This window comes from Balaenoptera physalus, assembly GCF_965194825.1.
Source record: "Balaenoptera physalus genome assembly, chromosome: 7".
Taxonomy (NCBI): Eukaryota; Metazoa; Chordata; class Mammalia; order Artiodactyla; family Balaenopteridae; genus Balaenoptera; species Balaenoptera physalus.
Window position 1 is genome coordinate 6181374 of NC_138886.1, and position 23325 is coordinate 6204698.

Below are 23325 nucleotides of genomic sequence, written 5' to 3' on the forward strand. Positions count from 1 at the left end.
GACTCCAGCCCGTGGGCAGTGGCTGCTGGAGCACTGTGTTGGGCAGGGGCTTGGCTGGAGAGAGCGGCATGAACCACTGCGCTGTGGGTCATGGTCATCACGGAGGAAGAGGCAGCACTGTGTATCTCCGTGTTCCCTTGGGAAGAATTCTGTGGTCTTTCCCATCCTTCTTTCCTGCGGGGCAGGCTACATCATTCACCCCGAGTGAATTACCACCCAGTCAGGGCAAATGGAGATTGGAGAGGACCAGGGACTCTGGGGTCAGAGAGGACCAGGGGCTGGTCCTCCATCCATGATATCACAACTGCCCACCACAGTCACATCCTCACTAGGCCCTCTGGCCAGCAGCCTTGTGTTACAGGGGCCTGTGGAAGTGGCCAGTGGGACAGTGGTTAGCACAGGCCCTGGAGCCAGACTGTGCTTACTGGTTGTGTGGCCTTAGGTAAGTTACTTAAACTCCTTAAGCCTCAGTTTCCATATCTGGAAAGTGGGCATAATAAAAAGACTACCTCCCCACAGAATCGTTATGAGAATTAAGTGATGTATGGAAATACTTAGCACTCCTTAGTAAAGACTGGCTATTATCATTATTGATGAATAATAATATAGGTTTTAATAATATTATAATTATTGTTATTGACAAAGGAAAAGAGATCATTTAATGACATCATCTGGGGGGGCGCCCAGGCATGTGATGACCCGAGCACGTGATGTGGTCAGCGCCGAGATCCTCACGGGAGAAAAAAAGAACAAAAAGAAAAACAGCTGGGCAGGTCTTCAAGATGGCGGAGGAGTAAGACGTGGAGATCACCTTCCTCCCCACAAATACATCAAAACTACATCTACATGTGGAACAGCTCCCACAGAACACCTACTGAACACTGGCAGAAGACCTCAGACTTCCCAAAAGATGCCTTCAGGTGACCTACATGCAGATGTGGGGCCAAATCCAAAGCTGAACCCCAGGAGCTGTGCAAACAAAGAAGAGAAAGGGAAACCTCTCCTAGCAGCCTCAGGAGCAGCGGATTAAATCTGCACAATCAACTTGATGTGCCTGCATCTGTAGAATACCTGAAGAGACAACGAATCATCCCAAAATTGAGGCGGTGGACTTTGGGAGCAACTATAGACTTGGGGTTTGCTTTCTGCATCTAATTTGTTTCTGGTTTAATGTTTATCTTAGTTTAGTATTTAGAGCTTATTATCATTGGTAGATTCATTTATTGATTTGGTTGCTCTCTTCCTTCTATATATATATATATATATGTGTGTGTGTGTGTGTGTGTGGTTTTTTTTTTTTCCTTTTTCTCTTTTTGTGAGTGTGTATGTGCATGCTTCTTTGTGTGATTTTTGTCTGTATAGCTTTGCTTTTGTCATTTGTTCTAGGGTTCTGACTGTCCGTTTCTGTTTTTCTGTTTTGTTTTTTTTTTTTTTACTATAGTTTTTAGCGCTGGTTATCATTAGTGGATTTGTTTTTTGGTTTGGTTGCTCTCTTCTTTCTTTCTCTCTTTTTTCTCTATTACTTTTTTATTTTTAATAATTTTTACCTATTTTAATGCCTTTATTTTATTTTTTTCTTTCTCCCTCGCTCCCTCCCTCCCTCCCTCCCTCTCTCTCTCTCTCTCTCTTTCTTTCTTTCCCTTTTCTTCTGAGCTGTGTGGATGACAGGGTCTTGGTGCTCTGGCCAGTTGTCAGACCTGAGCCTCTGAGGTGGGAGAGCCGAGTTCAGGACATTGGTCCACCGCAGACCTCCCGGCCCCATGTAATTTCAAATGGCAAAAGCTCTCCCAGAGATCTCCATCTCAATGCTAAGACCCAGCTCCACTCAACGATCAGCAAGTTATAGTGCAGGACACCCTATGCCAAACAACTAGCAAGACAGGAACACAACCCCACCCATTAACAGAGAGGCTGCCTAAAATCATAATAAGGTCACAGACACCCCAAAGCATACCACTGGACGTGGTCCTGCAAACCAGAAAGACAATATCCAGCCTCATCTACCAGAACACCAGTCCCCTCCACCAGGAATCCTACACAACCCACTGAACCAACCTTACCCATTGGGAGCAGACACCAAAAACAATGGGAAATACGAACCTGCAGCCTGTGAAAAGGAGACCCCAACCACAGTAAGTTAAGCAAAATGAGAAGACAGAGAAATACACAGCAGTTGAAGGAGGTAAAAACCCACCAGACCAAACAAATGAAGAGGAAATAGGCAGTCTACCTGAAAAAGAATTCAGAGTAATGATAGTAAAGATGATCCAAAATCTTGGAAATAGAATGGAGAAAATACAAGAAATGTTTAACAACGACCTAGAAGAACTAAAGAGCAAACAAACAATGATGAACACCACAATAAATGACATTAAAAATTCTCTAGAAGGAATCAATAGCAGAATAACCGAGACAGAAGAACGGATAAGTGACCTGCAAGATAAAATAGTGGAAATAACTACCGCAGAGCAGAAGAAAGAAAAAAGAATGAAAAGAATTGAGGACAATCTCAGAGACCTCTGGGACAACACTAAACGCACCAACATTCGAATTATAGGGGTCACAGAAGAAGAAGAGAAAAAAAAGGGACTGAGAAAATATTTGAAGAGATTATAGTTGAAAACTTCCCTAATATGGGAAAGGAAATAGTCAAAATAGATAGATAGCTGGTGGGAAGCAGCCGCATAGCACAGGGAGATCAGCTCAGTGCTTTGTGACCGCCTGGGGGGGTGGGATGGGGAGGGTGGGAGGGAGGGAGATGCAGGAGGGAGGAGATATGGGAATGTGTGTATATGTGTAGCTGATTCACTTTGTTATAAAGCAGAAACTAACACACCATTGTGAAGCAATTATACTTCAATAAAGATGTTTAAAAAAAAAAAAAGGATCATACACCATGATCAAGTGGGGTTTATCCCAGGAATGCAAGAATTCTTCAGTATATGCAAATCAATCAATGTGATAAACCATATTAACAAATTGAAGGAGAAAAACCATATATCATCTCAATAGATGCAGAAAAAGCTTTCAACAAAATTCAACACCCATTTATGATTAAAACCCTCCAGAAAGTAGGCATAGATGGAACTTACTCAACATAAAGGCCATATATGACAAACCCACAGCCAACATTGTTCTCAATGGTGAAAAACTGAAACCATTTCCACTAAGATCAGGAAGAAGACAAGGTTGCCCACTCTCGCCACTATTACTCAACATAGTTTTGGAAGTTTTAGTCACAGCAATCAGAAAAGAAAAAGAAATAAAAGGAATCCAAATCAGAAAAGAAGAAGTAAAACTGTCACTGTTTGTAGATGACATGATACTATACATAAAGAATCCTAAAGATGCTACCAGAAAACTGCTAGAGCTAATCAATGAATTTGGTAAAGTTGCAGGATACAAAATTAATGCACAGAAAATCTCTTGCATTCCTATCCACTAATGATGAAAAATCTGAAAGAGAAATTAAGGAAACTCTCCCATTTACCACTGCAACAAAAAGAATAAAATACCTAGGAATAAACCTACTTAAGGAGACAAAAGTCCCGTATGCCAAAAACTATAAGACACTGATGAAAGAAATTAAAGATGATACAAACAGATGGAGAGATATACCATGTTCCTGGCTTGGAAGAATCAACATTGTGAAAATGACTATAATACCCAAAGCAATCTACACATTCAATGCAATCCCTATCAAACTACCAATGGCATTTTTCACAGAACTAGAACAAAAAATTTCACAATTTGTATGGAAACACAAAAGATCCCAAATAGCCAAAGCAATCTTGAGAAAGAAAAACGGAGCCGGAGGAATGAGGCTTCCTGACTTCAGACTATTCTACAAAGCTACAGTCATCAAGACAGTATGGTACTGGCACAAAAACAGAAATACAGATCAATGGAACAGGATAGAAAGCCCAGAGATAAACCCACGCACATATGGTCAACTTATCTTTGATAAAGGAGGCAAGAATATACAATGGAGAAAAGACAGCCTCTTCAATAAGTGGTGCTGGGAAAACTGGACAGCTACATGTAAAAGAATGAAATTAGAACACTCCTTAACACCATACACAAAAATAAACTCAAAATGGATTAAAAACCTAAATGTAAGGCCAGACACTATAAAACTCTTAGAGGAAAACATAGGCAGAACACTCTATGACATAAATCACAGCAAGATCTTTTTGACCCACCTCCTAGAGAAATGGAAATAAAAACAAAAATAAACAAATGGGACCTAATGAAACTTCAAAGCTTTTTTTGCACAGCAAAGGAAACCATAAACAAGATGAAAAGACAACCCTCAGAATGGGAGAAAATATTTGCAAATGAAGCAACTGACAAAGGATTAATCTCCAAAAATATACAAGCAGCTCATGCAGCTCAATATCAAAAAAAACAAACAACCTCATCCAAAACTGGGCAGAAGACCTAAATAGACATTTCTCCAAAGAAGATATACAGACTGCCAACAAATACATGAAAGGATGCTCAACATCACTAATCTTTAGACAACTGCAAATCAAAACTACAGTGAGGTATCACCTCACACCGGTCAGAATGGCCATCATCAAAAAATCTACAAACAATAAATGCTGGAGAGGGTGTGGAGAAAAGAACCCTCTTGCACTGTTGGTGGGAATGTAAATTGATACAGCCACTATGGAGAACAGTATGGAGGTTCCTTAAAAAACTAAAAATAGAACTACCATACGACCCAGCAATCCCACTACTGGGCATATACCCTGAGAAAACCATAATTCAAAAAGAGTCATGTACCACAATGTTCATCGCAGCTCTATTTACAATAGCCAGGACATGGAAGCAACCTAAGTGTCCATCGACAGATGAATGGATAAAGAAGATGTGGCACATATATACAATGGAATATTACTCAGCCATAAAAAGAAACGAAATTGAGTTATTTGTAGTGAGGTGGATGGACCTAGAGTCTGTCATACAGAGTGAAGTAAGTCAGAAGTAGAAAAACAAATACCGTATGCTAACACATATACATGGAATCTAAAAAAAAAAAAAGGTTCTGAAGAACATAGGGGCAGGACAGGAATAAAGATGCAGACATAGAGAATGGACTTGAGGACACGGAGAGGGGGAAGGGTAAGCTGGGACGAAGCGAGAGAGTGGCATGGGCATATATACACTACCAAATGTAAAACAGATAGCTAGTGGGAAGCAGCCGCATAGCACAGGGAGATCAGCTCGGTGCTTTGTGACCACCTAGAGGGGTGGGATTAGGGAGGTGGGAGGGAGATGCAAGAGGGAGGAGATCTGGGGATATATGTACATGTATAGCTGATTCATTTTTTTATACAGCAGAAACTAACACACCATTGTAAAGCAATTATACTCTAATAAAGATGTTAAAAAAAAAAAAAAGACATCATCTGTGGAAAGGACTCTGAACCCAGACTGTGAGGGCTGGTCCTAGGGTCAGGCATGGGGTCTCCTGAGCCTCGATCTCCTCACTTGTAAGTTGGGATCGTGGTGCCCTGGGGAGCCTGCTGCCTCACAGGGCTGTTTATGGGCCTTGACGGTGGGGCTTCCCCATCGCAGAAGGAGCGGATATCACAGGGAGCAGCTGAGCGAGTGGGTCTGTGAATGAGAAGCAGGTGCAAAACCCATCGGCCTGGGGACACAGGCGCCTGGGGAAGTGAGAAGGGATCTCTTTGCTCCTGAGTCCATGACCATCACGCCCACCCACCATTAACAAGCAGTGTTCTGGTCCTCAAAGTCTCTCTGCCCGGTGAGCTTGGGAGATGTACCTTCTCTAAACCTCACCTTCCCAGGGAAGCCTTCCGTGAGGGTCTCAAGTGAGGCGCTTCTCACAAGTGGGCAGCTGGCCACACACACACACACACACACACACACACTCCGGCTGCCCCAAGCCCCACGCAGAAGCAAAGGGGAACAGGCTGTCGGCTAGTGTTCCCCTGTCCTTGCCAACCCCACTAAGGCTTATGCTCTGGGTCTGGGGGAGGGTCAGGGAACCCATGCTTGCCCCTGACCCAACCGAAGCGAAAGGGGGATTTATTAGAAGGTCAGGAGGAGCCAGGGGGCAGCCCTGGGACAGTGCCGGTTCCTCCCCGACATCCCGGCTGCCGGTGGCCCGCAACAGAGACCAAAGCCAGCTACCGGCAGCAGAACTGGCAATGTGTGTACGCACAGAAGTGCTCAGGGGACTGATGGAACAGCCGGAGGACGGGCTGGGGAGGGGCAGGACCCAGGAATCTCCGGGATGTGGGATCTACTGGCAGAGGCAAGGAGACAGTGTCTTCAGGATGAGATGGGCTCTGGGCTCTCCCTCCTTCTCTGCAGCCCTTTGCCCAAAATCCAGTCCCGAGGGAGACTGTGTGATGGACCACACCACACGGGGGTCCGGGGACTACCCTGGATGGGGGTGGGCAGGGCAGCTCGGTGGACAGCTTCCCCAAGGTTGATCCTAGTGGAGGAGTGGGGGGAGTCTCCCTCCAAAGTAAATTGGGTGTTTTTTCCAGAAGAATGGGGAATGAACGTTGGGGAGGAATGGGGTACAGCGGGGCAAAATCCAGTACATGATGCCCAGGACCCTGCTTCCTGGGGGCAGTTTCTGCCTTTGCAGACGGCTTCCCCTGTGCCTCCTGCCCCAGCTCGGCCTTACAATCCCTCCAGGTCACCTGCCCACCAGACCGGCCGGTGAGTCACAAAGCCCAATCCTGGGGACAGGATCTGATTGGCTCACATGAGTCAGGTGTTTGCCTGGTCCAACCAGCCCTGGCCAACGAGGTTAGGTCACACAATGCCAGCTTCAGAGGTCCACCCTCCGGAAACGGGAGCTGGACAGACACCCCGAATACCGGTGACCACAGAATTCGAGAATCCTCAAAGCTGGTAGCCAGTATTTGAAGCCCCCAAGTCCAACGTGCCCAACTTGCAGACAGGAGAGAGGAGGACAGAGGCTTGCTTCTCTCTGAGGGGTGGGTGCTGGACCCCCTCCCCAGGGACCAGTGGGCTCTCCCAGGGTCAAGCTCAGACATGCTCAGGAGTGGGGAAGAGGAGCAGCTTTCTTGGAGGCCCAAGCCCTGGAGCCCATGACCACCCTGGGTACTGGGGAGCCCCACACCACCCGCCCCCCAGCTCATCAGAGAGATGTCTGCTGGTTTCCAAGCCAGGCCCAGCCCCTCCTCATCCCAGGGAGTGCCAGAGCCAGAGTTAGGAGCCAGAATATGGTCTCTTCTGGGCAGATCCAAGGGTAGGTTCCTAGGAGAGGCCCTGACGGCTGCTGGGGCCCGGCCCAGCTCTCCCAGGCTCCCGGGCCCCATATGTCTGTTATCTCTGAGCCAACCCAGCACCCCATGAGGGCAGGACTCCATGTGTCTTGTCACTGCTGCCTGGCCAGGGCCCAACCCAGAGTGGAAGCTCAGACAACACTGATGAACATGGGTGGTGACCCTTCAGCCCCTTGACTCCTCTTTGACCATGACGTTAAGTCTATCTGTCTCCTTGAGGTCAGCCATGCAATGAATACAATCATGCCCAGGCCACTGTCCTGGGCTCCAGGCCCACTAACCTCCTTTTGGTACAGACTTGGACAACTGCTCTCACTCTCTGGACCTCAGTTTCCCCGTCTGTACAATGAGGGGCTTCAAGGTTCTTTCCAGTTGGGACATTGTGTGCTGTAACAGTTCCAAGCTGGGGTTCAGTCTTGAAGCAGCAGAGCTGACCAGCATTCAAGTGGGACGCCTTGCCTTCTCTTGGAGTCCTTCAGCTTCTCTTGCTTTCAGACTTGAACTTAGTGAAGAGCAAGTCCACAGTAACAGCAGCAGCTACCACTCACTGTGCCCTTGCTGTGTGCCAGGCAGTGCGCCAAGCGCTTCCTGAGCACCAGCTCACTGAGCCTTTGCAGGATGCTATGAATTAGGCAGCCAGGCCCAGAGAGGTTGAGGAGCTGGGCCTGGGTCACACAGCTGCTGACCAGCCATAGGGATTCAAGTCAGGCTTGCCTGATCCCCAGCCTGTGAGTTCACTATGTGGTGCAAAAACACCCTGAAATCTGAGTATAAAGAGATGTGTGGTCTGCTGAGACCCATCTTCACATTAACCGCTTGGTTTCACAGCTCACCAACGCTGGCAGAAGGCAGGGTGTCCACATGATTTGGGGCTACTTACTGCTGCATGGGTAAGTCTGCAAAGCCTCTTCCTCCTAACAGCTCTGGGGGGCCTGAAGGGCTTCACCTGCTCAGCCTCTGAAGTTTTGCGGAGGGAGCCTGACAGCACCCCCTGGGTCCAGCAAACAGTGGACAACCATCAACTGTGCATCTTTAAAGCCCTCACTGTCAGGACTTCCCTGGTGGTCCAGTGGTTAAGACTCCAAACTCCCAATGCAGGGGGCCCGGGTTCGACCCCCGGTCAGGGAACTAGATCCCACATGCCGCAACTAAAGATCCCACATGCCGCAACTAAGACCTGGCGCAGCCAAATAAATAAATAAATATTAAAAAATAAAACCAAGCCCTCATTCTCAACGGCCGCTGGGCCATCACTAACATACTGACGTGCAGACCACACACCCACTCCCCGAGCCCAGAGAAATTCACACTCCCTCACTGACTGCTGGCCAAGGATGCCTGACCCAGGGCTCCATGCCCAGTGTGGGATCCCTGCCCACCCTTCGAAGCCCAACCCACTGCGGGGGACTCAGACGGGGTCTTCGTGTGGATCCTGGGAATAAAGAGGCAGAATGCTGTAAATTAGGATGTAGGAAAAGCTCCTCTGGTAGGTGAGGGCACAGGGCTGAAAGTTTGGAGGAGTTCTAGAAGTGTCTTTCCTGGACTCCCCAGCCCCCATCTCTCTGCGCCTTCATTTATAAAAGAATGGCCTCTGCTCCTCCTGACTGTGAAATGCTTCTAGAGTTAGCACTGCCACACGCCCCCTCTCGCCCCACAACAGGTTAAGTATGGGCTGCGGGCTGGAGAGGGGACGTCCTTCCCCCCCTCGCTCCCACTCTGAGAGACCATCCAGCAACACACCTGACCCAAGTCCCAAGTGGCTCCCAGGCTGGGAGCGGGAAGGGCAGATACGACCTGACGGTCCGCGGAGTTCGGCCTCTCTCGCCTTCCTGCCCCGCCCAGCAGTTCCTGCTTCTTGCGGTTCTCTGCCCCACTCCATCTGAAGGACACCTGCCAACAGCAAGCTGACAGCAGGGCCCTGCAGGTGACAGAGTGCCCCTCGGGGCCTGGGGCCTGGGGCAAGACTGAAAACAACAAACCAGAGGAAAGAGAGGCATAGCTTTTGGCTCCTTCCAAACAGGCTGGTGGCTTGGGGGTGATTTAAGGGCCAGCTTGTCTCCAAGGGTGAGGATGGGCCCTGAGCCTGGAAGGCCGTGGGAGCCAGTGCAGGCTGTGGGGTGGGGGAGGCCCTGTGATGACTTGGCCCCTTACTGCCCGTGTGGCCCTAGGTTCTCCCCCGCTCTGTTGCATGGCCAGGTTTCCCGGCAGTTCCCTCCAGAGAAGTAAATACAGCCTTGTTAATAATTCTGTCTGAATCACCCGGCCTCTGGCTGCTCTGTGCTAAGAGTGGTTCATAGGGGCCTGGAGAGACTCATAACCGGGAGGTTAAACAGGACTGAAAATCAATGAGGCCACCCTCTAACGGGTTTTATGAGGCCTGGACCAGGAAAAGGCAGAAGCCACAATAGTCGGGGCCACCAATATGCAGGGTGGGCAAAGGAGCCCGCATGTGAATTCCAGAAGGGGTAAACAAGTTTTCTCTCAAAACCAACAAAATCAGCTTTTATCCCAGGCTCAGCCCTGGAAGGCTTGTTGCTTCCAGTCAAAACCCAGAGTGGTGGGTAGGAAGGACTCGCCCCAGGATACAGCACAGCTGGGCTCCAAGTCCGGCACTTGCTGTGTGGCCGTGCGCAGGTCAGTTGTCCCCTGGGACCTCACCTTGGCTGCCTGGTCTATGGAACTGGGCGGGCCCCCTTTCGTGCTCAGTGTTGGGTCTGGGGTCAGGGTTGCTGAAATCCCACCTGGCTGCCTGCCCTCAGGGCATCGGTGATGAATGAACGTCATTAGCAGATTCTCAGGAAGGACACTTTGTATAAACCATCCCCTCCCCTCCCATGACAGCCCTTCCACCTCTGCTAACTACCCCCTTCTCGTCTCAGAATTCTGCCCCAACATTTTCCAGGGAGCCTTCCAGAACCTTCCAGGGAGACTGCAAAGGTTCCTCAGGGCTTCCTGATCCCTTGTGCGTCCCTTCTGTCAGAGTGTCTATCTGCTGGAGCACTTTATAGTAACAGAAAACCTGACCTAAACTGGCTAGAGCATAAAGGGAACTTTGACTCACGTAACTCAGGAGTCCGGCAGTATCTGCCTTCAGGCAAGGCTTGATCCCGGCTTATAGGTTATGAGAGGATCTGGGTTTCCTCTCTCCATTTCTGGCTCTGCATCCTCAGTGTTGGGGCCATTCTCAGGAAGGCTCTCCAACTTGCTGCAGGCGGCAGTTTAGGCGTCCCACTTGGTGTTCACATCTTGCTGAAAGTGACCCACTTCCTCCCCACCCCCATCCTGCCAACCAATCAATGTAGTGGGGTGGGGAGACAAGGGATGTGCTGATCAGTTTCAATCACTTGAGGTTCAAGCCTAGAGCTAGGAGTATGGGGTCAGTCTCCTCCAAAACACAAGCCTGAGAATTCTGAGGTCCAGTTTGGGATAGAGGAGATAAAAGTGCGAGAAGCAGCCAGGCGATGTCCCCCACATCACTCCTTTGTGCTGTAATTACCAGCATGCTGGCTGATCAGGGTGCAGTCTGACCATATCACTTCCCTGTTAAAACTTGCCAGTGCCTTCCCACTGCCTTCGTGGTAAAGGCCAGCCTCCTTAGCAGAGGGCCTCCTGATATAGCCCACATCTGCTTTTCTAGTCTCATCCCTCTCTGCTCCTGACTTTCCCACTCATGATTCCAGCTCTACTGGATTCGTCCCAATGTGCCAGGATCTCATCACTGGCCTTAGCACATGCCACTCCCCCCACCCAAACACCTTTCCATCACCGCCTGCTTCATTGAACTAATCCATACAAAATGGTACTTCCTCCATGAAGCCCTCCTTGACCTACCCAGGGTTGGGTGCACAGGCTCTGTGCTCCCACAGACACCTCTCAGTTTGGATCACTATTTTTTTAACAGCTTTTGTTAGCTATGATTCACATACCATACAATTCACACATGTAAACTGTACATTTAATGGTTTTTAGTATATTCATAGTCTTGTACAACCATCACCAAAATTTTAGAACATTTTCATCACTTCAAAAAAAAAAAAACTCTTCTAAAAAAAAAGAGTGGATATATGTATATGTATAACTGCTTCACTTTGCTGTACACCTGCAACTAACACAACATTGCAAATCAACTATACTCCAATAAAAATTAAAAACAACAACAGCAAAACTCACTCTTTAGCAGTCACCCCTGGCAACCCCCCTCCCCCAGCCCCTGGCAACCACTAATCTACTTTCTGTCTCTACAGACTTAACTATTCTGGACATATTATATACATGGAATCGTACAATATGCGGCCTTTGTGTTTTCTTTCATTTAGCAAAATGTTGTCAAGTTTCATCCATGTCGTAACATGTATCAGTACTTCATGCTTTTTTTTTATTGCTGAATAATATTCCTTTGTATAGATAGACCACTTTTATTTATCCATTCATCAGTGATGGACATTTGGGTTATTTCCAATTTTAGGCTATCAGGAGTAATGCTTCTATGGATATTTGTATCCAAGTTTTTATGTGGACCTGTGTTTTCATTTCTCTTGGCTGTGTACCTAAGAGTGGAATTGCTGAGTCACATGGTAACTCTACACGTCGTCTTCGGAGGAACGGCCAAACTTTTCCAAAGCAGCTGCATTTTATTCATTCCCATCAGCAAGTGTGTAAGGATTCCAATTTCTCCATATCCTCACCAACACTTGTTATTATATATTTTTTATTATAGCTACCCTAGTAGTGTGAAGTAGTATCTCACTAATTTTGATTCACTTTTCTCTGGATGTTGAAAGTCTTTTCAGGTGCTTGCTGGCCATCTGTCTATCTTCTTTATAGAAATGGCTATTCAGATGCCAAGACCATTACAATGGGGTAAGGACAGTCTTGTCAGCTAACGGTACTGGGGAAACTGGATATCCACACGCAAGAGAATGAAGCTGGACCCTCATCCTTACACTATATACAAAAATGAACTCAAAATGGATCAAAGACCTAATGTAAGACCTAAAACTCTTAGAAAAAAAATAAAAGCTTCATGGCATTGGATTTGGCAGTGATTTCTTGGCAACAAAATAAATAAATTGGACTTAATCAAAATTTTACAATTTTGTGCAGCAAAGGACGCTATCAAGAGCGAAATTTCAACCCACAGAGTGGGAGAAAATACTGCAAACCATATATCTGATAAAAGATTAGTATCCAGGGTATATAAAGAACTCCTACAACTCAACAACAAAAAAACCCAATCCAAAAATGGGCAAAGGGAACTTTGAGGACACAATGCTAAGTGAAATAGGCCACTCACAAGAGACAAATACTGTGTGATTCCATTTATACGAAGTGTCTAGAGTAGTCAGATTCATAGACAAAGTAGAATGGGGGGTGCTAGGGATTTGTGGGGTAGGGGAGAATAAGGAGTTGTGGTTTAGTGGGTGTAGAGTTTCAGTTTTGCAAGATGAAAAGAGTTCTGGAGATTGGTTGCAGAACAACGTGAATGTATTTAACACGACTGAACCGTACACTTAAAAATGGTTAAGATGATAAATTTAGGTATATTTTACCATAATTAAAACTAAACTAAAACTAAAACGAGCCAAGGACTTGAATGGACATTTCTCTGAAGAAGATAAACAAATGGCCAAGAAGCACAGAAAAGATGCTCAACATCACTATTCATGAGGGACATGCAAATCAAGACCACAATGAGATACCAAATCACAGCCACTATGATGGCTATGATAAAAACAAAATAACCTACAAAATAACAAGTGTTGGCAAAGAACACTTGTGGAGAAACTGGAATCCTTGTGCACTGCTAGTGGGAATGTAAAATGGTGCACCTGCTGTGGAAAATGGTATGGCAGTTCCTCCAAAATTTAAATACAAAACTACCATATGATCCAGCAATCCACTTCTGAGTACGTACTCAAAAGAGTTGAAAACAGAGACTTGAATAGATATTTGTACACCCATGTTCACAGCAGCACTACTCACCATAACCAAAAAGTGGAAGCAATCCAAGTATTCATCAATGGATGAATGGATAAACAAAATATGGTATGTCTATATATACATAAAATGGAATATTGTTCAGCCTTAAAAAGGAATGAAATTCTGATACATATCACAGATGAACCTTGAAATTATTATGCTAAGTGAAACACCTATTCAGATCCTTTGCCCATTTAAAAAATGGGTTAACTTTTTATTGAGTTGTAAGAGTTCTTCATATATCCTGGAGACAAGACCATTCTCAGATACACGGTTTGCAAGTATTTGGGTTGTCTTTTCACTTTCTTGATGATGTCCTTTGAAGCACGAAAGTTTTAATTTTCATCAACTCCAGTTTATCTTTTTTCTTTATTGCTTGTCTTTGGTGTCGTATCCAAGAAACCATTGCCTAATAATACAAGGTCATAAAGATTTACTCCTGTGTTTTCTTCTAAGAGTTTTATAGCTTTAAGTGTATGGTTCATTTTGAGGTAATTTTGGTATATGGTGTGAGGTAGGGCTACAAACTTACTTTTTGCATGTGGATGTCCAGTTGTCCTTAGTAGCATTGGTTGGAAAAAAAAATTCTTTCCAGATTGAATGGTTTTGGAACACTTGCCGAAAATCAATTGACCACAGATATATGGGTTTATTTCAGGACTTTCTATTTTATCTCATTGAGCTATACATTTATACTTCTATCACTACCACATTCTCTCGATCACTACAGTTTTTTAGTAAGTTTTGAAATTGAGATGGGGGAATCCATCAGCTTTGTCCCCTTTTTCAAGATTGTTCTGGCTATTCCGGATCCCTTGCATTTTTAAGATCAGCTTGTGAATTTCTGCAAAGAAACCAGCTGGGATTTGGGTAGGGATTGCACTGAATTTGGAGATCAATTTGGGGAGTATTGTCATCTTTAACAATATTGTTTCCTGATCCATGAATATGAGATGGCTTTCTATTTATTTAGATTGTCTTTCTTTCAGTGTTTTTGTTTTCAGAATATTAATTTTACACTTCTTCTGTTAAATTTATGTGTTTTATTCTTTTTGATGCTATTGTAAATGGAAATGCTTTAATTTCATTTTTTGGACTGTTCATTGCAAGCATATAGAAATAGTTGATTTCTGTATATTGACCATGCATCCTCCTTGCTTGCTTTTGCACCTCTATGCTTAGCACAGTAGGCAGGCACTCAGCCGAGGTGTGGCAAAGGCTGGGAGTGGGGCAAGACTGGAGGTCAGGCCACCAGCTGCAAGGCAGCAGCTGATGTTGTAATCCAGGTTACAGGTCAGTGTGGCTGGCCTGGCTAGTGGCAGTGGGGAGAGAGAAATGGGTAGGCTTGAGCCACAGGACTGGGATGGGGTGGGGGAAAGGGAAGTGCCAAGGATAAGGCCCAAGTTTTTGGCCTGGATCGCATTTACTAGGATTGGGGAGGGGACCGTGGTAATTTCATTTTGCAAGTGTAGCTTTGAAGTGCCTTTGAAACAGTCCAGGGACTTCCCTGGCAGGCTCGTGGTTAAGACTCCATGCTTCCACTGCAGGGGTCACGGGTTCGATCCCTGGTCAGGGAATTAAGATCCCGCATGCCACGCGGCGCGGCCAAAAAAACAAAAACAAAACAGTCCAGGAGGCAGCTGGATAAACCATTAGCAGCTCAGGACAGTTCTAGGCTGGGAATGCGATCCTGGGTGTCAGAGAGCAGAAGAGAGCTGGGGCAGTGCCGAGGAGCCCAGCACCGACGGGTCGGGCACAGGAAGCCGACTGTGGCCAAGCAGCTGCAGAGAGAAGGAAAACTACCGGAAGTCTAACCTGGCTGGCGTGGAGTTCCGAGGAGGGAGGCAGTGGGTGCAAGGTGATGTGGCCAAGGGTGAAAGGGGAGGGGTCCCACTGTGCCACAGGCTGCTACAGTCACGGCAGGTAATAACCAAGCCCCAGAGGCTGCGGGAGACTTTGGCCTGTGGAACCCAGACCGCAGTGAGTTGGGGGTACTGGAGGGGAATGAGGCAGACCTGAGAAGTTCACCCTGTAAGTGGGGGGCGGGGGCTGCAGCTTGGCCTAGGGAGATTTGTTTTTTTTAATGGGAAAAAAACTTGACCAAGCCGTACTGCTGATGCGAAGGGGCCAGTTAAAATGGAAAGGGTGGGAGGAAGGAGGGGAGGCAGTTATGAGCTCAACTCTCCCCCACGCACCCCCCTTATTGCTCTCCCATCATGTGGTGGAAGCCAGGCTCACATCATTTTACGCTGTGGTCCTGCAAATACTAGTGAGTTGAGGAGTGCTTTCAGCCCTCGGTGAGGCTTGCAGCCTATAGCCCGGGCCCTGAATGAGACACGTGTTAAGTGCATAAACAAGAGTTAAGCTCGGTTGGTTCTGCAGATGTTTCCATGAGCAGATTCCTTGTTTTTTATGAAAGTCAGCAACCCTGGCAAACTGGGAAGGAGCGGTGCAGGGTGCAGCTCCTGCAGGGGGCACACTGACCCCCTAAAATTCAGCCCCCAAACCGCTGAGGCAGCTTCTCCCCGCGTGGTGGGGGTCACGCCAGCTCTAGGGCTGGATGCATGCTCAGGGGCGCCCGTTGTGCACGCAGCTCGGGCGCAGATCTGCGGGAAGAAAGTCAGCACTTTCTCACCCCACTTAACCAGCCTCACTGTCGAGTAGCCTGAGGGACCGCGCAGCTCTCAACCTGCCGACCTGCCAGATCCCTGGGGAAGGGCAGGGCGCCCGAAGGCGGCTGCCACAGGGAAGGAGCCCATGTGGGCGTCGGGAGGACTCCACAGGGTCCCAGGGGCGGTCGGCCGCTCTCAGCAGGTACATCTGGGTCAGCTGTCCGCTGCCCACTTGGTCTGCTCTTCTGGCTCGTTAGAGAAACCAGAAGGCGAGTGAGCTGTGGTCGGAGCCACTGGCACAGGCCTTCCTGACCCTGAGCGGCACTGGAGATGCAGGGTCCTCGGCCCGCGAAGCTCATAGGTAGTCAGCCCGGACGGCTGCATTTCTAACGGGGGAGGAGGAAGCCAATACTGATGGAGGGGAGCAGTTCAGCTGGCCCGCCGGCACCCCTCACCGGATTACCCCTGCAACCCTGCCAGGCAGGCCCGGAGTCAGGACGCCGTCTCGCTGCTGTGTGTCCAGCAGGAGTCTGCACGGGTGGGTGCTCGACGCACCCCCTGAATGACTGGGGCAAGTCTCAAGAAGGGAGCTGGGTTACATCAGCGGTTCTCAAGGTGTGACCTGGGACCGGCCGAGGTGGCATCACCTGGGAGCTTGTTAGCAATGCAACGTCTGGGGCCCCGCAGGAGACCTACTGAATCAGAAGCCCTGGGCCCCCCGGGGACTCTGACGCTTGCTCCAGTTTGGGAAGTACTGGATTAGATGGTCCCCAGGTCCTTCCCACACCTTTCCTCAGCTGTCCCCTTCCTGGGTGGCCTCAGCATCTCTCACCCTTGAGAGTCTCACCCGATTCCTGGGCTCTACTCTTGGAATGCCCTGTCCCCGCTCCTCAGGCTTCTTTCCATGGACACCCTGGGTAACCCAAGGCCTGTGCAGAGTCAGGAAGGAGCTGTGGGTGAGGCACGGCCAGTAACTGGAAAGCCCAGGGGAAATGACACGGACGCTGAGGCCCTTCATTCCGAGCTTCTGGGATACAGTGAACTGAGGATCATTCTAACGTTACTGCAAACACAGCAACAGTACCCGACAGAGCTCCAGGCCAGGCCCTTGACTTAATCCTCATCACCACACCAAGGCTGGAGTCAGGAGACCTGGGTTCTCACCTCAGCTCCGATACTTACTGGCTGGGTGAAGGGGAGGGTGGGGCACAACCCTCCCTAGGCCCCCATTTTTTGCAGCTTTAAAGCCAGGGCTTTGGATGGACAAATCACAGACAGTCTCCTGCGTGGAAGTAGCCATACACGGAAGTGTGATTCTACTCACGTGAAGTTCTAGAACAAACTAACCTACAGTGTAGAAATCAGAGCAGCGGCTGTGGTAGTTCTGGATAGGGGTTGGTTTTGACTGAGAAGGGGCACAGGGGACTTTATGGGGTGGTGGAAATGTTCCATCTCACTTACGGCGGAGGCTACAGAACTGTATATACACTTGTCAAAACTCATCCAACTACACGCTTAAAGGGTAAATTTTACTGTATGTGCGTTATACCTCAATTTAAAACATTCCTAGTAAAATAAGGGGTTTGGGATTGGATGACTTCCAAAAATGCTTTGAGTCTGAAATCTTGGATTTCTCTGACTCTGATGTGGGAACACCAGCAGGGTTATGTGATGACCGACATCATAAGAGGGTGAACCCGAGCCTGTCGCAGGGTGGGCTTTACCCCAAGTCTCCGCCGTCATGTCCCCTCAAACGGCAGCAGTGCCCGGGCCCTGACTCAGAGCGCACCCCCTGTCCCCAGTGGAGGCAGGACACCAGTCAACTACAACTGATCTTCAGTCTGTTCCAAAGCAAAGCCTCTGGAGTTGAAGTCACGTTTGAGTTTCAGTGGCAGCTGAGACACAGGGAGCTTCTCTAGTAGGTGTCACTCTTGCCAGTGGGAACGAGTGGGAGGCAATTAACTAATTTAATGAACAAAAATCACAAAGGAAAGAATTACAAGGGGGGAGGGGGCGGAGAGACAGCAGGCAGGAGTCGGCAACTCCCTCGGATTACAAACATACGTTCCTGTCACAGAATCTTTATTTTACATGTTTGCATCGCAGCAGGAGAACCCGTCCCCTACATCACCCTGATCAGAACCTCCACCCGGCAGATGTTCACATAAACACTCTTCAGTGACCATCAGTGTTTAAAAAAAAAAGTACCGAAAACTCCTGCTGCATCCCATTCTAACCTGGAAAGCAAAGAATATTTACAGACATTTTCTCCCCCAAATGAAACTTATTTCTGGATTGGATGTGTCTGAGTTCTTCTGAGATCACATGACTAGGCAAATCCAATTTATCCTCCACAAAAGCTGCTTAAGGCATCAAGAAACCCCCTTGTGTGGACAGGATTTTTGGATCCTTTTGTAATAAGTGTCTTAAACGCTAAGAAGGCTGACCGCCTGGCCCCCTGACTGGTTTGGCTGCCCACCCCAAAGCCTCAAACCCCACCCCAAGATAAGCTTGCTGTCTGGGGGCGAGCTAGCTCTTCTATTTTACCTTGACCTTTACTGACTTTATCCGCACTCCTTCCCAAATGGCCTGCCTGCAGACTTCCTGCCAGTAGAGTCCCAAAGGTCCTCGACGCGACACAACCGAACCCTTGCTCCTGCCCCTCCCCGCCCCTCCCCGACGAGTGCTTTCTGCACACAGTCTCTCAGAGGATGTGCGTGCCCATGTCCTAGCAACAAGCCACCGAAAAACATTATCTTTCAAGCATAAGCCGTGCAGAGAGGGCAGATGCATCACCAGGCGACAGAAGGGGCCCGGGGGGAATGTCCGGCTTGCCAGTCAGTAACTACATTCCAGGTCCTAGTGACAAGTATTAGCATCAACTCAGGTGGAGCTCTTGTACGACCTCCTGCCAGAAACACCCTAGAGAAAACTGGAGTAAAGGGCAGATCTTCTAGAACGTCTGGTATGGTTTCTGATACACCAAGAGGTATCAAGTCAAAGTCTAACTTAACTTCTTCAGTGGGGAATTCTGAATTCTCAAGAGAAAAAAAAGCAGCAGGCCACAGGCACCCTGGACTCAGCGTGTTCAGAATCTGCTGACGGTCAGGCGTGGGTCAGGGAAGCAAGGGCGAGGTGTGGAGTGCGGAGCGGGAGGAGGAGTGGGCGAGGAGCCGTGCCCTCTGAACTCGCTGCTCGGCAGCAGGAAGCACCAACAGCCCCACTGTTCCACGGGGTGTACAGAGCAGGGCCGATAACCCATCAGACTGTCTCAGGTCCTAGACGCCTCCCTCGAAGGAACTGCTCCAGGATGGCAGAGATGGCCAGAGCCACTCACAATTAAAACTGGCATCTTTGACACAGTTCCTTGGTCGGTACGGACTAAAACAAGACATACACTTCCGTGCGGGGGGCAGATCATATATGGTCCAAAGCAATAATATGTGCTCTTGGGATAAAATTCTCCTTAGCTTGGAAAATACATCCTTCACACAGCTGCTGGGAGAAAATGCTGCAATGCACCAAAGGCTTCAGCCCGTATCCCAGACTGAGCCCATGTGGAACTGATGGGCGAGGGCCAAGGCGAGGAAAGAGAAGGAGATGGGGGGGAGGGGGAAGGAGGAGGGGAAGGAGGAGGGGGAGGGGGAGGGGAGGAGGAGGGGGAGGAGGGGGAGGGAGTAGGGAGGGGGAGGAGGGGAGGGGAGGAGGGGAAGGAGGAGGGGGGAAGAGGAAGGGGGGAGAGGGAGGAAGGAGGGGAAGGAGGAGGGGGGAGGAGGAAGGGGGGAGAGGGAGGAAGGAGGGGAAGGAGGAGGGGGGAGGAGGAAGAGGGGGAGAGGGAAGGAGGAGGGGGAGGGGGAAGAGGGAAGGGGTAGGAGGAAGAGGGGGAGAGGGAAGACGGAGGGGGGAGGAGAGCATCCTGTGGCGAGATCACAATGAGGGAGTGGACGCCTTGCCGTGACAGCCCCGTGGAGTGGACTTATGAAGAGACTGGGTGCTGCCTTGGCTGGCCGGACATGTCCAGGGGAAAAAAAAACTGGAAATTTTACTCTAAAGTGGTTTCTTGAAAGAAAACTGAACTGACTCAGGCTATGATCTGAGAAACCATCTTTTACACTAGAGCAAGCTTCTCTTTACAAGAGAACGAGCCAGCAGGCATATTCAGTGGAGGCACTGCTGCTAAAACGTTAAAGTACTGCGGGACCAAGAAACAGGCTGATGGAGTCTTTGGCCACTGTTAAGAGCCAGGATTAAGAGATCAGTGATGGTTCTTGTGGTCCAAGAAGTAATTTTCCAGCAAAACACACACACTTTATTAAAGGAAAACAGACCCTTCACTTCCTAAAGTTTCACAGGCAGCGGCACTTCCAGCCCACGGCCGGATGCTTAGAGGAAGTACGTATATTTCGCTCAGGCAGAAACGGGGAGCAGCAGCACAGGGCGAAGCTATAAATACCACCGATCGTTCTGTGATGTGCACCGATCCCTGAAATACTGAGCGCGCTTAACCACTCACACACTGCATCGCCAAGAGCCCAAGCGGATGGTGAAAATCGGGCTGCAGGAAGCGGGCTGTCAGCTGGGGAAGCAACTTGGCTTTAGACCCCAATCAGTCATCTTTACTCAAGAGTAGAGCTGAATGCTGCTCATAGCCATCAAGTCATAGAGAAAGAGAACAAATTTTTGCGGAACAGGATGAAGAGCTTAAATAATTTTGTAAAAACTTGAACTACCACCTATTTTCCCAATCTTGGGCTGGGGTTTTGATTTCTCTTGATCAGCGGCCTGCCTTTAAACCTTCTGCCAGTTAAAATATAGGACGTGGGCAGACGACCCGTTTGTTAGGAAGCCTGCTGCCTGCCTTTATTTCTAATCCACCACCTTATCTCATTTGTACCTTTCGGTTCCAGAAGGGTCAGGACTGTAAAACTGCAGCCTCTCAGCCATTCTGTGAGCCTAGAGGTGCTGCGTGGGATTTGAAGACCACCCGGTACCACAGAGAAGCCCAGCCCTCTGGCTCATGCCCTCCTGTGACGGCTGGGGCCCGGGGACCTCAGAGCAGGAGGGCTGAGCAGGGGCCGGTGCCAGCCCACATGCACACCCTCATCTTCATTCACTCGCTTCCCCGCTTCCAGCACATGAAGTGAGGACACCTCCGTGGAGACCCTTTCGTGGTGTGTGTGTGTGTGTGTGTGTGTGTGTGTGTGTTTCCTCAAACCTTTGGTTCTTGCCAAGAGGTCTTGGCCTAGTCGAGAACATCTGCTTGCAGGACAAACAGCAAACACGTCCCTCGGAGGGAAGCACCAAAGGGAGTTTTGGACACAGTATGAGACACATTTCTTAATCACTGGGATGGTGTTCACATCAGGAAAACAAAGTCTGAAAAATACTCCCGTCCTCCCTGCCACTTCCTTCTCCCGTCACACAGCTCCAAGATTACTTAAAAGACAAAAAAAGGCCCTTAGATGAATACTTGGGGCATATTCCCTTGCTCCTGAAGATGGGAAGACACACGAACCCTTCCCTAAGATATCTGCGGAGAGACGGGCAGCAGCGGCCTTGGAAGATGCTGGCTCCTCCTCCTCACTCAGCCAGGACCGAGCCCCTGTGGAGGTGGCACTGGGCAGAGCACAGAGGGCTCATCGAAGTGCATAAAAAGGACACTTGCTTCCTCACTGGCCATTTAGGAAGTGACAATGGTACAGGAGAGGGAAAACAACTGTTTTCTGAGAAAAGACACTTCAGGTTCCCAAACCGGGCATACTGAGCAGCACCCCTAAATCTTGTGGCTTCTGATCGACCCTTCCAAGCCAGAGGTAAGAGAATAACCACCAGCTACCGTCACCATCCAGCACCCAGGAGGCAGGCCAGGAGGTCGGGGGGGGCTCGGGCTCCTGACGCACGTGGGCACCGGGAGCCACCCGGCCCGGCCGGGACCCCACGCTCCAGGGAGCTTGCCTGATGCAGTGTTTCAGTCCCCAGCTCAGGCTCTGGCAGCCAAAGCCTTAGTAGGAAATGAGCGGTAAGCCCTGCTATGCCCTCCATCACAGTGAACCTTCTGAGCTTGTCCCACTACTCAGATGACTTGGCTACGAGCTGCAATACTGTTCACCTCTGGCAAGCTATCCGTGTTCCTCTCCAAGCTCTGAAAGTTTGGAAGGCAACCTCACTGAGCTTCTGTGAAAGATCTCATCATCCCCACACCCCGAGAGTAAACCTGTTTAATCACCCTCATCTTCTTCACATACTTACTCTTGGAATACAGGGACAAGGTCTGCTTCATTCCTCCCTTTAGAAGTCCTACCTGGCTACAGGAAAAGCTTTGTCATGATGACGATTTGCCTTAAGGATTTGCTTCAACATTATCCTTTCTGCCCCCAGCTGCTCCTTAAGGAAAAGTCCTTCTTGTTTCCCCGTATTCTGATCACACAAAATAGATGCAGCTGCGAGAAGAGAGGGCCGCCAGAGACGGTGCTGCTCTGGGCCGTCGGGGGAACCAGATGTTCAGGGAAATCCTACAGGAGGCGGCTTTTCGAGCTTAAAAACACACTTCCGTCCATCCATTAGGTAACACAACACACTTCAGTCAAGAGAACCATTTGCCACCACCAGGGCCTTGACTCTGACACCACAGCCCTCGGACGACCGTTGTTCCTGGTCACTTTCAGAATCCGGGATGAAGGTCTGGGGTGACATTCAGGGCCAGAAATCCTGGGGCAGGTTCTTAATACTAAATTGGGTTTTGACTTTGCTTTCTACAATAACCTGATCTCACTCGTTTTTTCTCCCCAAGACGCAGCGATGCTCGCCGCTCCCTTCTTTGTGAGCCCCCGTGCCCCACTCGACATCTGCTCGTTTCCTAAAGCCCCTTCCCATGCCCTGAACGGCTGCAGACACACCGCCACCCACCATGCCCCATCCACCAACAGTCCGCTGCTACACACTGGGTCACAACTGCACCTACCTGAAGAGTTCCCAATTTAAAATAATAGAGATTAAAAACAAAGTCTTCCTTTTAACCTCCTTCTCTTACACCCCCTACCCAGCACTCCCACCTGAAGGAGAATTCTAGCTGCCTATCACTAGCCACAGATCCGGCTTCCAGAAAAGAGTGAAAAGTTCGGCTTCCGTGGTAATTTGCTCCCAGCCACGTGCTCTGCGGTGTCACCGTCGGGAGGGGCCGACCTCTCTCGCTGACCAACAGGACTATGAATCAATTGTTTCCTTTGACAGTGCCGCCTCGGAGCTGCTCCATCACGCGCTGCCTTCCCACTCACCCTGCGGCTCCACCGAGCCGTTGGTCACCTTCTTGACTTTCTTCATATTCTCCATCACCCCTGACGTGGTCACTCTGAATGAGGGAAAAAACGAGGAAAACCTCAGTCTTAAAGTAAAAGGCCGTCTTCACCACAGCACAGTGGCAGCCAGGGGTAAAGGGTGTT

At 49.0% G+C, this 23325-nt stretch overlaps 1 protein-coding gene across 6 annotated transcripts in view; it reads right to left on the reverse strand.

The window, feature by feature from the left end:
• The window catches only part of GPR107 (G protein-coupled receptor 107), a 102351-nt gene that overhangs the window by 7582 nt on the left and 71444 nt on the right, over positions 1-23325 (reverse strand). For 3 of the 6 annotated variants that reach the window (XR_014265440.1, XM_082468157.1, XM_082468156.1), the window contains one exon: positions 17952-23234. Coding sequence is in view for 5 of the 6 variants with exons in the window: in XM_082468157.1 (XP_082324283.1) it covers positions 23138-23234 (97 nt within the window). In the remaining variant the exon portion in view is untranslated. Of the gene's footprint in view, positions 1-17167; positions 17849-17951; positions 23235-23325 lie in introns of those variants that run through there. The other 3 variants (XM_082468153.1, XM_082468155.1, XM_082468154.1) reach the window with 2 other exon arrangements.